This window comes from Uranotaenia lowii, chromosome 2 (genome assembly GCF_029784155.1).
Source record: "Uranotaenia lowii strain MFRU-FL chromosome 2, ASM2978415v1, whole genome shotgun sequence".
Taxonomy (NCBI): Eukaryota; Metazoa; Arthropoda; class Insecta; order Diptera; family Culicidae; genus Uranotaenia; species Uranotaenia lowii.
This window is the reverse complement of record NC_073692.1, coordinates 407,677,274-407,692,676: the sequence shown is the minus strand read 5'-3', so window position 1 is coordinate 407,692,676 and position 15,403 is coordinate 407,677,274. Positions and strand designations below refer to the sequence as shown.

The 15,403-nt window shown below is 28.5% G+C and overlaps 2 protein-coding genes across 2 annotated transcripts in view; both read right to left on the bottom strand.

Annotated features, from left to right (window-relative positions):
- LOC129749271 (atypical protein kinase C-like) overlaps positions 1-15,403 on the bottom strand; it is a 113,468-nt gene that overhangs the window by 60,298 nt on the left and 37,767 nt on the right. The window lies entirely within an intron of this gene.
- LOC129749269 (uncharacterized) lies at positions 2,001-2,833 on the bottom strand. The gene is made up of 3 exons (XM_055744211.1): positions 2,724-2,833; positions 2,541-2,660; positions 2,001-2,473 (listed from the first exon to the last, which is right to left on the bottom strand). Exons 1-3 carry the CDS (start codon positions 2,802-2,804, stop codon positions 2,153-2,155), a joined length of 522 nt encoding a protein of 173 aa, XP_055600186.1. The 5' UTR covers positions 2,805-2,833; the 3' UTR covers positions 2,001-2,152.

Here is a 15,403-nt window from a genome sequence, read left to right as displayed (position 1 = left end):
TCTCCAAAATAAAAAAAAAACTCCTAAATAAAAAAAAAATCTCCAAAATAAAAAAAATCTCTAAAATAAAAAAAAATCTCCAAATTAAAAAAAAAATCAAAACAAAAAAAAATCTCATATGAAAAAAATTTCCAATCAGAAAAAAATCTCCAAATAAAAAAAATTTCCAAATAAAAAACAATCTCCAATTAAAAACAATCTCCCAAAAATCTTCATAATAAAACTCAATTTTTTAAACCTAATTTATTTTATACTATTACTAGCTAGCATGCTGTAAGCAAAATATCCGTTTCGAGGAAATTTGACCTGTTGATTGTTGTTATTCCTGTGGCTGCAAATGTTGGCCGATTTTGATGATATGAGAGTCATTGTGTAGGTAATTTATTCTAGTTTTTAATATTTCAAAAACAGTAGATTTGTTATATCAGGTTATCTGTAGTAGGTTCCGAATGAAAAAAAATCCAAAAAAAAAATTTTATTTTTGAATTGCTTATAATTGTTAATACCTTCGCAATACTTAAGTGTTTCTTTGATGTTTGTAATTGTCAAGAATACATCTAATCGACAATGTATAAATTTGTGGGGATCCGATGAAAAAATTGATCGCTATTTCAAATTTTCCGTTAGAAAAAAATTTTACTTTAAAAATAGACATCCAACTTTGGCTTTTCTTCGCTGTATCTCATAATCTCTCGAAAAACCGATTTTCTAAACTCAAATTTTAGTTTATTCTCGTTAATTTGATTATCATTCTCATAGAACATAGCTGGTCTCTAAAACATCTCAGTTGAGTTCTTTCGTATATTGGAATGATGATAAAGATGCTTTGATTCTGCGCTTTGGGTCACATTGACCCGAAGAACTTTGGAAGGATCGCATTTCCATAAAAAGAAACCCGCACAAATTTTGTGTTTGTCTTATATAAACTAAATTATTGGGTTTTCCAAGATTCAAAACACGTTCCTATTTTGTAAAATTGAACCTTCTGACGAAATTTCATTCCAAACGTTGGAACAAATCCGAGTTCTCCCAGTTAACACTATTCGAGAAAGAGGTATTTTAATTTAATGATTAATGGCATTTCGGTGAATTATACATTCTAATAGGAAGAATTTCAAATGAAAGTAATGAAAATTATAGACGGATAGATTAGATTAGGAAGCATGAAAGATGTTGAAAATGAGCCAAGAGCGTGATTTGAGAAAACTTCTTGCCGCACAAGACCATTTGTCCCACATCGTATTATTGTCTAGAAGAAGCAAAGTCGATAGGCTGACTTTGCATTGATCTATACAATGATACATGGATGGATCGAAGCACGTGTTTTTCGTACCCCGATCGGACAAAAGGAAATGTACGGCCGGCTCAGATGAAGTTTTCTATTGCGAGAGCTGGTTCGATCGATGTGTAAGCTGTTTTCGGGTGTTCGTTGTTTGCACGGCGACGGGGGGAAATATGGGGAAATAAAAATGCAGTTCACTAATTGATGTGCATGGCTTAAGAAGTAGGGACGTTGACGGTTACTCAAAGTGCGCGAAACAATAAAGTAGTAGCGTCGCCGTGCAAACAACGAACACCCGAAAACAGCTTACACATCGATCGAACCAGCTCTCGCAATAGAAAACTTCATCTGAGCCTGCCGTACATTTCCTTTTGTCCGATCGGGGTACGAAAAACACGTGCTTCGATCCATCCATGTATCATTGTATAGATCAATGCAAAGTCAGCCTATCGACTTTGCTTCTTCTAGACAATAATACGATGTGGGACAAATGGTCTTGTGCGGCAAGAAGTTTTCTCAAATCACGCTCTTGGCTCATTTTCAACACCTTTCATGCTTCCTAATCTAATCTATCCGTCTATAATTTTCATTACTTTCATTTGAAATTCTTCCTATTAGAATGTATAATTCACCGAAATGCCATTAATCATTAAATTAAAATCATAAACCAGCGGTGATAAACTGTTAACACAGAAAGAGGTATTTTAACTCGTCAGGAGACTCGTAATTAATCTACTGAACATTTATATACATGAAAAATCGTATATTTAATAAAAAAAAAAACAGTTCTAGCTAAGAAAGGGGAAAAACGTTAAACTGATATGTTGTGTTCATTTAGCTAGTGATAGACCGAATTGTTCGCTCATTCCATCAATGACGACAAGGCGGCACACCGGCACGTACTTTTTGACAAATTGCACTTTTGTCATTGAAATATGCGTCGGGGCATTTACGATCGATCAGAAAAGTGACACAGGCCTTCATTTCGAGCGCAAACGGATGACACTTGAAAGTTTTTCCCTCGAGAGCTTCAACTATTTTGGGTCCAATGGTGGCACAAGCTTGCCAAACGGACGTCCTCAGGTTTCCGGCAGTTGCTTCCAGCTTTCCCATGTACTCTTTGACTTTGTTCATTTTCACGGTTTGCTCGAAAACGATGCCGATCTCTGTCAAGTAACAGTCGAAGGCGCACTGTTTAAGAAGAAAAACAAATTCCACACATTTCATGTCTATAATCAATTGCGATTTCTTCACTTACGGAAAGAAGTGCGTGAATTTCTTTGTCCGGAACTTGCTGCTCCGCCGATTTTATGCAGTTGGAAAACGGTCCCGTAGGCAATCCCATCGGCACAGAACAGCACGAATCTATTTCTGCGGCCTAGAACAACGAAGGATTAATTTGGTGAAACAAATGCTGAAATCCACCGAAAATAATTCTTACATGGGCATCATAGTCGATGCATTCTTCGGCATAAGCCAGAACTACCAAGGGTAAAAGTGATAGAGCAAATTTGGTAACCATGATGGTATTATGACTTTAGGAAACTATATGTCATACTCGAAAAAGGGCCATCTTTTATATTGACAAAGTTCAGCTAAAGCGGTATTTTTTTTTGCTATAGAGTTACTCTTCTCCGCTTAGATTAAGCGTTAGATTAACCATCAAAGGCTATATTATATATTCTCGTGCCGGATAGATTTATCCGTCAACCGCTAGTTTCAATTTTGTTGGACATGATTTGTTGGAGATGATTAGCATTACTGGGTTACAAATGTGTTGCATATAATTTTTTGCACGTGACCACGTGCCCGTGATGATCAAAAATAAGCTCGACCGGCGTTTAATTATCACTCATGTATTTTTTTCGTTCAAATTTTACCCGGAATGCCAAGCCTCCCTTCGAGAAGAAAGAGTAAGCCTCGGTGGAGTAGACAACACGCGTTTTTTCGAAGCTGCAAATTTTAGAATTAAAAAGTTATCTAATTAAAGTGGAAACATAACGAAACGTAGTTCAAGCAACGAGTGTTAACGTGGAATATTTTCGTGGAAATAGGAGAAAATTTGGAGCAGTGGAAAACATCGGAGTTCGGCAAAGCCGATCCTCCGAATTTGTATTAGTTATTAGTTCTAAAAGAACGCTTAAGATCACTTGGGTGACTCAGTCACCAAGTTACAGAATATGGCCCAGAATGTATGAAATTAAAATAAACATCTAAAATAAAAAAAAAACTCCATATTAAAAAATCTAAAAAAAAAAACAAAACTTCAAATAAAATATTATCTAAATTAACAAAAAGTCTCTAAAATGAGAATAAATTTCCAAAATAAGCAAAATGTATCCAAAATCTCAAAAAAAAAAAACTCCAAAATTTTAAAATCTTCAGAATAGAAAAAAAACTAAAATTAAAAAAAGAAAAACTTTTGAAATAAAAAGAACTTTGAAAAAAAAACTCTCAAATAAAAAAAGACCTTTCAAAACTCCAAAACTAAAAACATGGCCAAAGTAACAGAAAATCTTTAAAAAAAATCAAAATAAAACAAAAACTCCAAGAAAAAATCTTAATATTTAGATAAATCGAACATGAGGCAAACGAAATTTAGAAAATTCAAAATAAAAAAAAACCAAAATAGAAAAGTTATTTACAAAAATCTACAATAAAAAAAATACATCAAAAAAAATTTAAAATAACAAAAATCATTAAAAAAAAATCCAAAATAAAAATATTTAAAAAAACACATCCAAAATGAAAAATTATTTTAAAAAATCCAAAACAAAAAAAGTTATTAAATAAAAATACAAAACAATAAAATTATATAAAAAAATCCAAAATATTGTTTTTTAAACTAAAAAATAAGTTATTTAAAAAAAAACAAAATAAAATTATTTAAAAAAAACAAAAAAAAATTATTTAAAAAAATCCAAAATATTTTTTTTAAACATTCAAAATAAAAAATAAATTAAAAAAAACCAAACATAAAATCTAAAATTGAACAGTCAATAATGAAAAAATCCAAAATAAAATACGTGAAAAAAATTCCACACAAAAAAATAATAAAAATAATCCAAAATAAAAAATAAAAAAAATCCAAAATAAAAAATTAAAAAATCCAAAATTAAAAAAAAAATCCAAAATAAAAAATAAAAAAAATCCAAAATAAAATTTAAAAAATCGAAAAAAATAAAAAATAAAAAAATTCAAAATAAAAATAAAAAAATCCAAAATAAAAAAAATAAAAATACAAAATCAAATTAAAAAAAAATCCAAAATAAAAAATCAAAAAAATCCAAAACAAAAAAAAATTAAATAAAAAAAATCCAAAATCAAAGAAAAAAAATGCAAATAAAAAAAAATCCAAAATAAAAAATTTTAAAATCCAAAATAAAAAATTAAAAAAAAATCCAAAACAAAAAATTTCAAAAAAATCCAAAATAAAAAATAAAAAAAATCCATAATAAAAAAAATCCAAAATAAAAAAAAAAAATCCAAAATAAAAAAAAAAAAATCCAAAATAAAAAAAATCCAAAATAAAAAATAAAAAAAATCCAAAATAAAAAATTAAAAAAAATCCAAAATAAAAAATTAAAAAAATCCAAAATATAAAATAAAAAAAATCCAAAATAAAAAAAAAAATCCAAAATAAAAAATAAAAAAAAATCCAAAATAAAAAACAAAAAAAATCCAAAATCTATATATATAAAAATGAATTTCTGTCTGTCTGTCTGTCTGTCTGTCTGTCTGTCTGTCTTTCTGTCTGTTCCCTATAGACTCAGAAACTACTGAACCGATTTACGTCAAACTTGGCAGGTGGGGGTATTGGAGGCCAGGGAAGGTTCCTATTATAGTTTGGGACCCCTCCCCCTAACAGGAAGGGGGGGAGGAGCCTTCCAAACAAAAGACAGTTTTTTGCATAACTCGAGAACCAATCAAGCAAATGGTATCAAAATTGGCGTGGGGTTATATTCGGGAACGGAGAATATTTCAATGAAAATAAGGTACCCCTCCCTCCTCTCAGTGGAATGATAGAAAGGGGGGAGGGGGGCTACCTTACAATTTTTCATATAACTCGAAAACTATTCAAGATATTGGAACCACATTTGGCATGGGAAGGTATTTTGATACGAAAAATATTTCAATGATTATTTAAGACCCCTCCCTTTTTGCAGTTGGAAGGGGGAGGGACCTCTTTCATATTTTTTTACATAACTCAAAAACTTATAAAGCAAATGGAATCAAATTTGTCATGGGAAGGTATTAGGATACGAAAAATATTTCTATGATTATTTGAAACCCCTCCCTCTTTTCAGTAGGAAGATATAAAAGGGGGAGGGGCCCTCTTTTTAATTTTTACATAACTCAAATACTAATCAAGCAAATGGAACCAAATTTGGCATGGGCGGATATTTGGCAACGTGACATGTTCTAATGATTGTTTTTGACCCCTTCCTTCTTCCAGCGGGGAGAAAGGAAAGAGGGAGGGAAGTTCCATAAAAATTTTATTGCATAACTCAAGAACTACAACAGCAAATGGAACCAAATTTGGCATGGAACGATATTTGGGTACGAAAACTGCTTCTTTGAATATTTGGTATACCTCACTCCTTCAAAAAGGTGGATGAAAAGGGGGAGAAGAGGTCTTCCTTACAATTTTCAGTATAACTGGGGATCTGATCGAGCAAATTTGAACCATATTTGGCATGTGAGGGTATTTGGATACGAAAAATGTTTCTATTATAAATTGAAGCCCCACCTTTTGTCAGCGGAAAGATATAAAGGGGAAAGGGGGGCCACCATACAATTTTTTTTTGCATGACTTGAGAATTAATAGAGCTAATGAAATTAAACTTGGTATCAAAAATTTTTTGACTACAAAAATACTTTTATGAATATTAAGTTCTCACCCTTCCATTCAATGGGGTGAATAGAAGGGGGTTGGTACTTCCTTTCAAGTTTATGTATAACTCAAGAATTTACATCGCAAATAAAACCAAATTTGGCATGGGATGGTATTTCAATATCAGAAATTTTTTAATGTCAAACAATTCCTTTCTTGCAGTGGGATGATAGAATTGGAAATAAAGGAAGGGAAGAGGAATGCTTACAAATGGTAACTGTTGTAAAGCTTAAAAAATTATCAACCAATGGAACAATATTTGATACAAGAAGATTTTTGGGAACGAAAAAATGGGTATGATTATTAAAAATCGCGATCTCCATTCAGCAGCGGGTAGGGAAGGACAGGGGGGGGGGGTGATATCTCTCTTATCAGTTTTTTAGCATAAATTCAGAACATATCAAGCAAAAACAACCATATTCCATTACTTGGATTATTTGCGTACGATTTATTTGGAACCCTCCTTTTTTAGAGCGGAGCTTAAAGAAACAGATTAAAATTATCAGATCTTTAGCACAAATCAAGATTCAGAATATTAGTTTTAGTTATTTTTGTGTAGCAATTCGAAACTCCAGCTGCAGCGCTCATTTTATAGCGGTTGCATATGAATTATGTTATATTTTAATTTATAATAATGCCAAAAAACAATAAAAATTTGAATAAATTCTGAAAATATTATTCGATTTTGAAAGGTGTAGCAAAAAAATCCAAAATAAAAAATAAAAAAAATCCAAAATAAAAAATTTAAAAAATTCAAAATAAAAAATTTAAAAAATCCAAAATAAAAAATTTTAAAATCCAAAATAAAAAATTAAAAAAATCCAAAATAAAAAATTAAAAAAATCCAAAATAAAAAATTAAAAAAATCCAAAATAAAAAATTAAAAAAATTCAAAATAAGAAATTAAAAAAATTTAAAATAAAAAATTAAAAAAAAAATCAAAATAAAAAATAAAAAAAATCCAAAATAAAAAAAATATAAATTCAAAATAAAAATAAAAAAAATATAAATTCAAAATAAAAATAAAAAATGAATAAATTCAAAATAAAAATAAAAAACAAAAAAAACCAAAATAAAAAAAAATCCAAAATAAAAATAAATCCAAAATAAAAAATCAAAAAAACCAAAATAAAAAAAACCAAAATAAAAAAAATCCAAATAAAAAAAATCTAAAATCAAAGAAAAAAAATCAAAAAAAAAAATTCCAAAATCAAAGAAAAAAAATTCAAAATAAAAAATTTAAAAATCCAAAATAAAAAATTTAAAAAAAATCCAAATTAAAAAATTAAGAAAAAATCCAAAATTGAAAATTTAAAAAAAATCCAAAATAAAAAATAAAAAATATCCAAAATAAAAAATTAAGAAAATCCAAAATCAAAAATTAAAAAAAATCCTAAATTTAAAAAAACAAAAATAAAAGGTCAAAAAACCAAAATAAAAAATGAAAAAAACCAAAATAAGAAACAAAAAAACCAACATTAAAATTAAAAAAAAAGCAAAACAAAACAGAAAAAAAACCAAATAAAAATTTAAAAAAAAAACAAAATAAAAAATAAAAAAAACCAAAATAAAAAATAAAAAAAAACCAAAATAAAAAATAAAAAATAAAAACAACCAAAATAAAAAATAAAAAATAAAAAAAACCAAAATAAAAAATAAAAAATAAAAAAAACCAAAATAAAAAATAAAAAATAAAAAAAACCAAAATAAAAAATAAAAAAACCAAAATAAAAAATAAAAAAAAAACAAAATAAAAAATTAAAAAACCTAAATAAAAAATTAAAAAACCTAAATAAAAAATTTAAAAAACCAAACTAAAAAAAAATTAAAAAAAAACCAAACTAACAATCCAAGATAATAAAAAATAAAAAAAATCGAAAATAAAACAATTCAAAAAATAAAATAAAAAATTTAAGAAAAAATCAAAAAAAAAATCAAAAATAAAGAAAATTCCAAAATAAAAAAAAATTTAAAAAAATCAAAATAAAAAAAATCTAAAATAAAAAATTACTTATCCTTTAACGCATAGCGTTGTTTTAAAACAACAATTATTTAAATCAAAATATCTCAGATAGGCGTGAATGTTTTTGTTTTATGTATTCACAATTTGGTATTTTTGAGATTAAAACGAATCAGCTCATGGTATTTAATTCCGATGGTTCGTTTTACAACTGAGATATCGAAGAAAAAATACAAAAAATGCTAAAATCAATTTTTCAAAAGTAATTTTTGAACAATTGCTGTTATTTCTTTAGATTTGGAATTTACAACAATTTTTTTAATCTCAATCAATCACCTACACGTAATGAACAATGTTTTAAGAAATTTGCGAAATTGTATTGAAATAAATCAACAATGAAAAAAAAATTTGAATACCTATTAAAAAATCCAAAAATTCAAAACTAAATGAAAAAAAAACCAATAAGATAATAAAGGTAAACAAAAAGCTTTTAATCCTCTAACATGAAAAATAATAATCTTCTAATTCTCTAAAACACAAAATAAAAAAAGTAAAATAAAACAAGTAAAATGAAAATAAAATAAAACAAGTCAAATCAAAATAAAATAAAACAAGTAAAATGAAAATAAAATAATACAAGTAAAATGAAAATAAATGTTGAAAATAAAAATAAAAGAAAATCCCAAATTAAAAAAAAATCTTCAAAATAAAAAATACGCCTCATCAAAAAACCTCTAGAGGAAAAAAAACACTCTAAAATATAAAAAAAAATCCAAAATGAAAAAAACATGTAAATTTTAAAAAATTAAATAAATGGCCACAGTTATAAAATAAATCTCAAGTAAGTAAGTAAGTAAGTAAGTAAGTTAGTAAGTAAGTAAGTAAGTAAGTAATAAGGTAAGTAAGTAAGTAAGTAAGTAAGTAAGTAAGTAAGTAAGTAAGTAAGTAAGTAAGTAAGTAAGTAAGTAAGTAAGTAAGTAAGTAAGTAAGTAAGTAAGTAAGTAAGTAAGTAAGTAAGTAAGTAAGCCAGTAAGTAAGTAAGTAAGTAAGTAAGTAAGTAAGTAAGTAAGTAAGTAAGTAAGTAAGTAAGTAAGTAAGTAAGTAAGTAAGTAAGTAAGTAAGTAAGTAAGTAAGTAAGTAAGTAAGTTAGTAAGTAAGTAAGTAAGTAAGTAAGTAAGTAAGTAAGTAAGTAAGTAAATAAGTAAGTAAATAAGTAAGTAAGTAAGTAAGTAAGTAAGTAAGTAAGTAAGTAAGTAAGTAAGTAAGTAAGTAAGTAAGTAAGTAAGTAAGTAAGTAAGTAAGTAAGTAAGTAAGTAAATAAGTAAGTAAGTAAGTAAGTAAGTAAGTAAGTAAATAAGTAAGTAAGTAAGTAAGTAAGTAAGTAAGTAAGCAAGTAAGCAAGTAAGTAAGTAAGTAAGAAGGTATGTAAGTGAGTAAGTAATTCAGTAAGTAAGTAAGTTAGTAGGTTAATAGATGGGTCAAAACTTTTATAGGACTTAATTGTGTGTTCATTGTGTTATTCTTATTAAAATGTAATTATTTCATGGACTCTTTTATTAAAAAGGGCTAAAAAAAATAAAACATTATACAGGTCGGACTCGATTATCCGGAGACTCGATTATCCGGAGACTCGATTATCCGGAGTTCGATTATCCGGAATTTTAGACTCGATTATCCGGAATTTGAAAAAAAAAAGTTTTTTTTTAATTTTCATTTTGATTTTTTAAATAATTTAGTACTATAATTCACAAAATAATATTTTTATCAGCTTTGTACGGAGTTAGTGGGGTTCAGAGACTAGTATAGTAGTTGTACTTTATATTAAAACTCGGTTATCCACAGTGTATTGTTCAAGATCAAACTCATCAACTCTATAATCTATTATATAAAATTCTCTTGTAACGGTGTTTGTAGTACTACTCCTCCGAAATGACCCAAACGATTCAAATGAAATTATTTTTAGAATATTCTGTAGGCATGCGAATCGGTTTATATCGAATAAAAATAACAGAAAGTCGCATCAATTGTCCGTAATAATCAAATTTGTAGTTTTTTGAATGAAATTAAAGTCATGACATCCATTTTTTGGAGATTTTCTTTACTTCGGGCGCCGGGCGATTTGTTTTTCGTCTCTATGGACGTCCAAGGCGTCGCTAGCAAACGTCGAGAGAGGATGGTAACCATGGCATAGCATACTAATTTGTTGAAATATTTGGGCGCGCATTTCTAAACCAAGCATAATTTCAATGCATGTGGTAACGATATGAAGCCTAGATGTGTTTTTTCTTCTTGATTCCTAGATCATTTGTACAGCACAAAGTAATGAATGACGCCCAGATTGATATTTTGCCGATCAAATCAATACCATTTAAACGATTTAAAAAAATAAAACTATTTTAAGTTCAGCAGAAATTGTTGTCTGAAAAATATGAATTTAGTACTGATGCATATGAAATAAGGGTATGACTCTTTGCGGACGTTTGAAAAATTGAAAGTGGGAAGATTTACATACAATTGTGTAATCCAATACGCTTTAAAGGTATTGATATTTGATTCATATCAAAAGCAGAAAAAATAATAAGGTGTTTTTGTTGGAAATAGATCGGAAACATTTTTTGAACATGCACAAATGTACTAAACTGATGATGTTTCAAGCGCCTTTAAAATTTTTAAAACAACATAAAAATCTATGCAAATTAAAAAAACTCATGAACAAGAGCCTGTCCTTTAAAATAGATGAAATAGAATTGATGTATTTAGTGGCCGAACGAGATAGCTTTTTGATTTTTGCAAGCTTTAGTGAGAGTTTTCAATAAAATAAACCACTTTTCCATAACAATAAAAGTGAGGATATGCATTTTCTGAAATAATTTTCAATTAAGAATGTATACTAGAGCAAGTGCAAACGTTCATCATTTACAAAAAAAATGTATAAGTTATTTCCTCATTTTTAAATTGTTGGCCCCAAATAAACAATCTGACTAAATAAACTCAAGGTAAATCAAAGTCTTTTGGCTAAACAGCTTTCAGTGAAATTAAAGTACGAAACATTAATTTATTCCAGAGAGAATCTGCAGATTCATCAATGAAAGTAGATAAACAAAAACCAATATTGAATTCTTTTTAAAGTCTTTTCACTGACGCATCTGAAAAAGAGCTATGGGTTTTCACTTGCCCTAATAAATGGGACAAATAAATATTTAGATATTTCTTTCTGCCAACATAACTGATATTGTTATGAAAATATTCATTTTTTAAAGACAATATGAAATTTGAACTGTGGTGATATCCAATTGCACTATCCCCGGTGTTTCTTTATTTAAAATTAAGAATTACAATCAAAAAGGCACCTAATTTTTATTAGGCGTTCAGTGATGTTGACATAACAAATTTTCAGAAATTTAAACGAACTCATGAAACCATCGTAGCCTGAACAGATTATTTATTTTCGATCTATTTAATTTTTGAAAATCTGCTTTTCAGTTAAATGTTATTGAATCTGGAAAATATCACATAATCTTAAATGAAATCGCAGATCATTACCAACAATGTTCAGGAAATTTTGGAATAAGAACATCATTTGCTTAAATTAAAATAAAAAAGTAATTTGCAGTATAAAAATCACCAGATTTCATGCCATGAAATGTGCTGTTTGGGAACACTTCAAGTTGAAATGTGTCATGGTTATAAGTTTGGAATGTGGTGAAATTTTTTTGAACATGATTTTGGTGAAAATATAGATACTAATTTAAACTGCTTCTAAGGGTGTGTATGATGAACAAAAAACTGTTTGAAAACGGTTAATAAAAAATCTCCTCTCATGTTTTTTTATTTCTTCAGCTCCAAAAAATATACCATCCAAAACTATTTGGGAGCTGAAAGCGCTGCGTTAGGCATAATATTGGGCAAATACTTCAAAAAATGTCCCGATTTTCAAAATTCTATTTCCATAAAGTTTCATATGCAATAAATTCCAAAAAATGAGAAACTTTTTATTTCGATTAAAACCTTAATGTGAACTTGAACAAAGCAGAATAAATCAACTAAATGTTATACAATAAAAGAAACATACATATAATCAACATGCAATTATTCATGGAACAAGTTACAAAAAGTGGAATTTCTAAGCACGAGGCATGGCATTACATCGAGTGCTGAAAAAAGTTGAAATTGCAACGAGAACCTGATACCTGATCATTTGGCGATTTACAAAAAATCCAAATTAAAGAGAAGTATATAAAAAGTATTCATGTAAGATGCATGTTAGATTTATTGGAGGTTATGTTTTGATGATTTAATTAAAGAACCGTAGAATTGAGTTAAAATTCTAAGGTTTTATTTCGATAGAATTTAGCGCGACATTTCGAGTGAACGGAAAGGAAGAAAAAGTAAAAAAAAAACTAGAACATGTTCATAAAAGCGAAAGGATTTACAATTCAATATTTAATGCTTTTTAAAAATTAATCAGCGATGAAAAAAATGGAAAATGAACGCCATGTTTAACACGGTAAGACGAAGTTTACCGGGTCTGCTAGTCTATTATATAAAATTCTCTTGTAACGGTGTTTGTAGTACTACTCCTCCGAAATTACCTAAACGATTGAAATGAAATTATTTTTAGAATATTCTGTAGGCATGCGAATCGGTTTATATCGAATAAAAATAACAGAAAGTCGCATCAATTGTCCGTAATAATCAAATTTGTAGTTTTTTGAATGAAATTAAAGTCATGACATCCATTTTTGGAGATTTTCTTTACTTCGGGCGCCGGGCGATTTGTTTTTCGTCTCCATGGTCGTCCAAGGCGTCGCAAGCAAACGTCGAGAGAGGATGGTAACGATGGCATAGCATACTGATTAGTTGAAATATTTGGGCGCGCATTTCTAAACCAAGCATAATTTCAATGCATGTGGTAGCGATATGAAGCCTAGATGTGTTTTTTTCTTCTTGATTCCTAGATCATTTGTACAGCACATAGTAATGAATGACGCCCAGTTTGATATTTTGCCAATCAAATCAATACCATTTCAACGATTTAAAAAAAAAACTATTTTAAGTTCAGCAGAAATTGTTGTCTGAATAATATGAACTTAGTACTGATGCATATAAAATTATGGTATGACTCTTTGCGGACATTTGAAAAAAAGAATGTGGGAAGATTTACATACAATTTTTTCGAACATGTAAAAATGTGTTTAACTGAAAATGTTTCGGGTGCCTTTAAATTTACAGAACAACAACAAAATCCATTGAAGATGAACAGACATATGAGCTGAACAAGAGTCTGTCCTTTAAAAAGGATTATATAGGATGACTAGAGCAAGTGCAAACGTTCAACATTTACAAAAAATTTATACGTTATTCATATATACATGTTCGCATTATTTCTTCATCTATAAACCGTTGAGCCCAATTAAACAATCTGACTAAATAAATTCAACTTTTTTTTTTAAAATCATTTACCGAAAAACTGTTTACAGCTTCCTATTTGTTTACACAGTATTCAAGTACGTACTTAACATGAAAGTGTGTTTATGTTTAACATATTTTGGCTACATAGAAGAGACTTTAGATCCGCTTTTTTGTTGAAAAGTTTTTCTGTGATTGATATTCCAGAAGCATTATTTTTTTGATAGCAGAAGCAGATTTTTTTTTTGATAAGTTTTTATTATGACCTGAAAGTGTCGAAAATGATATTAACTCCTGTCATTTCACACGGTGAAACCAACGGTGGCAACGCGCCTTTTTGTCATGAAACATATACCTTTTAAGAATTATTTCTCCGAAATGATCAGAAAAGGTATGCTGAATGTTAAATCTGAAGCGGATATTCAAAATTATTAAATGTCTATGTAAATGAAGGTCTTATGGTAAAATAGTGTTCAGCGAAGTTGAAGTGCCAAGCATTATTTTATTCTGGAAAAAGCTGCAGATATATCAATGAAAGTTGATAAAATAGACAAACAGAAAAAAGTATTAAATTTATTTTAAAGTCTTTACGCTGACGCATCTGCATCAGCAATGTGTTTTCACTTGCATCAATAAATGGGACAAATGTACCTTTACTTAAATATTTCTTTTTGAAAGAATATGAAAGTTGAACTGTGATGATAGCCGAAAGACACTTATATGTTTTTAAAGGTTTCGAGGTATATTTACATGAAAACTTCCAGAAAAAACGAATGAACTCATGGAATCATTAGCCTTAACAGATTAGCTCTTTTCGGTTTTTAAAAATTAAATAACCTTTTCAGTTAGAATCTTAAAAAAACAATGGTTTCAATTGGCAGATATGTCTATTAGGATAAAAATGCAAATAAAATTGCTGTAATTTGAATGAATATATAAAATAAAACAAAAACAAACAAAAGGAGGAATCCTTTCAAAACCGATCGTTTTTTTTTTTATTAATTGGGTAAATTTTCAAAGGAATTTAATTAGCATTTTTTGCTGAAATTAATAATAAAACGGTGAACCTTTTTTTGACATGGTTTTGATGAAAAGATGGATATTATTTAATTATCACTGCTTCCGGGGGTGAAAAAAGTCAACGAAAAGCTGCTTGAAAATGGTTAGTAAAAAATCTCCTCTCCGAAGAAACTCGGGAATTGAAAGTACTGCGTTAGGTATAATATTGGGCACCCCCATTCTGAAATCAACTAAATGGTATTTAATAAATGAAAAATAGATATTATCAACATAAAGTTATTTATGGAACAAGCTACAAAGAGTGGATTTTTTAAGCATGCTGCATGAGGCTTGCCAAGTTTGAGTGCTGAAAAACTCAAATTTTCAACGGGAAGCTGATACCTGACACCATTCGGCAATATTCAAAGCATCCGAATCAAAGAAAAGTAGATTAAAAGTTTTCCTGTAAGATGCATGTAAGATTGATTGAGGGTAATGTTTTGATAATCTATGTGAAGACCCGTAGAATTGAGTTTAAATTTTTAGGTTTGATTCCGATAGAATTAAGCGTGACAAGAAGGATATGTAAAAAACTAGGACATGTTCACGAAAGCGAGACGCCAAGTTAAACATGGTAAGACGAAGTTTACCGGGTCAGCTAGTACATAATATAAATATGTGGTCAAGCAATAACGTAGCTAGGAACAGAAGGGGTAAGAATAAGAGTTGTCAATGTATTTAACTCTCTACATCCCATGGTAGCACAAGTGATCCATTGTGTACTTATTGTGCTTGTCTATAAGCCTTCTTGAAATTTAGATATAGTAACTATTGAAAAACAATCTAGCAACTATTGAAA

Bases quoted from the DNA above. Each gene is read 5' to 3' on its own strand.
- LOC129749269 (XM_055744211.1), bottom strand. From the start codon at position 2,804: ATGGTTACCAAATTTGCTCTATCACTTTTACCCTTGGTAGTTCTGGCT. The intron at 2,661-2,723 runs GTAAGAATTATT...TCGTTGTTCTAG, and splicing joins GCATCGACTATGATGCCCAT to GCCGCAGAAATAGATTCGTG. The intron at 2,474-2,540 runs GTAAGTGAAGAA...CTTCTTAAACAG, and splicing joins AAATTCACGCACTTCTTTCC to TGCGCCTTCGACTGTTACTT.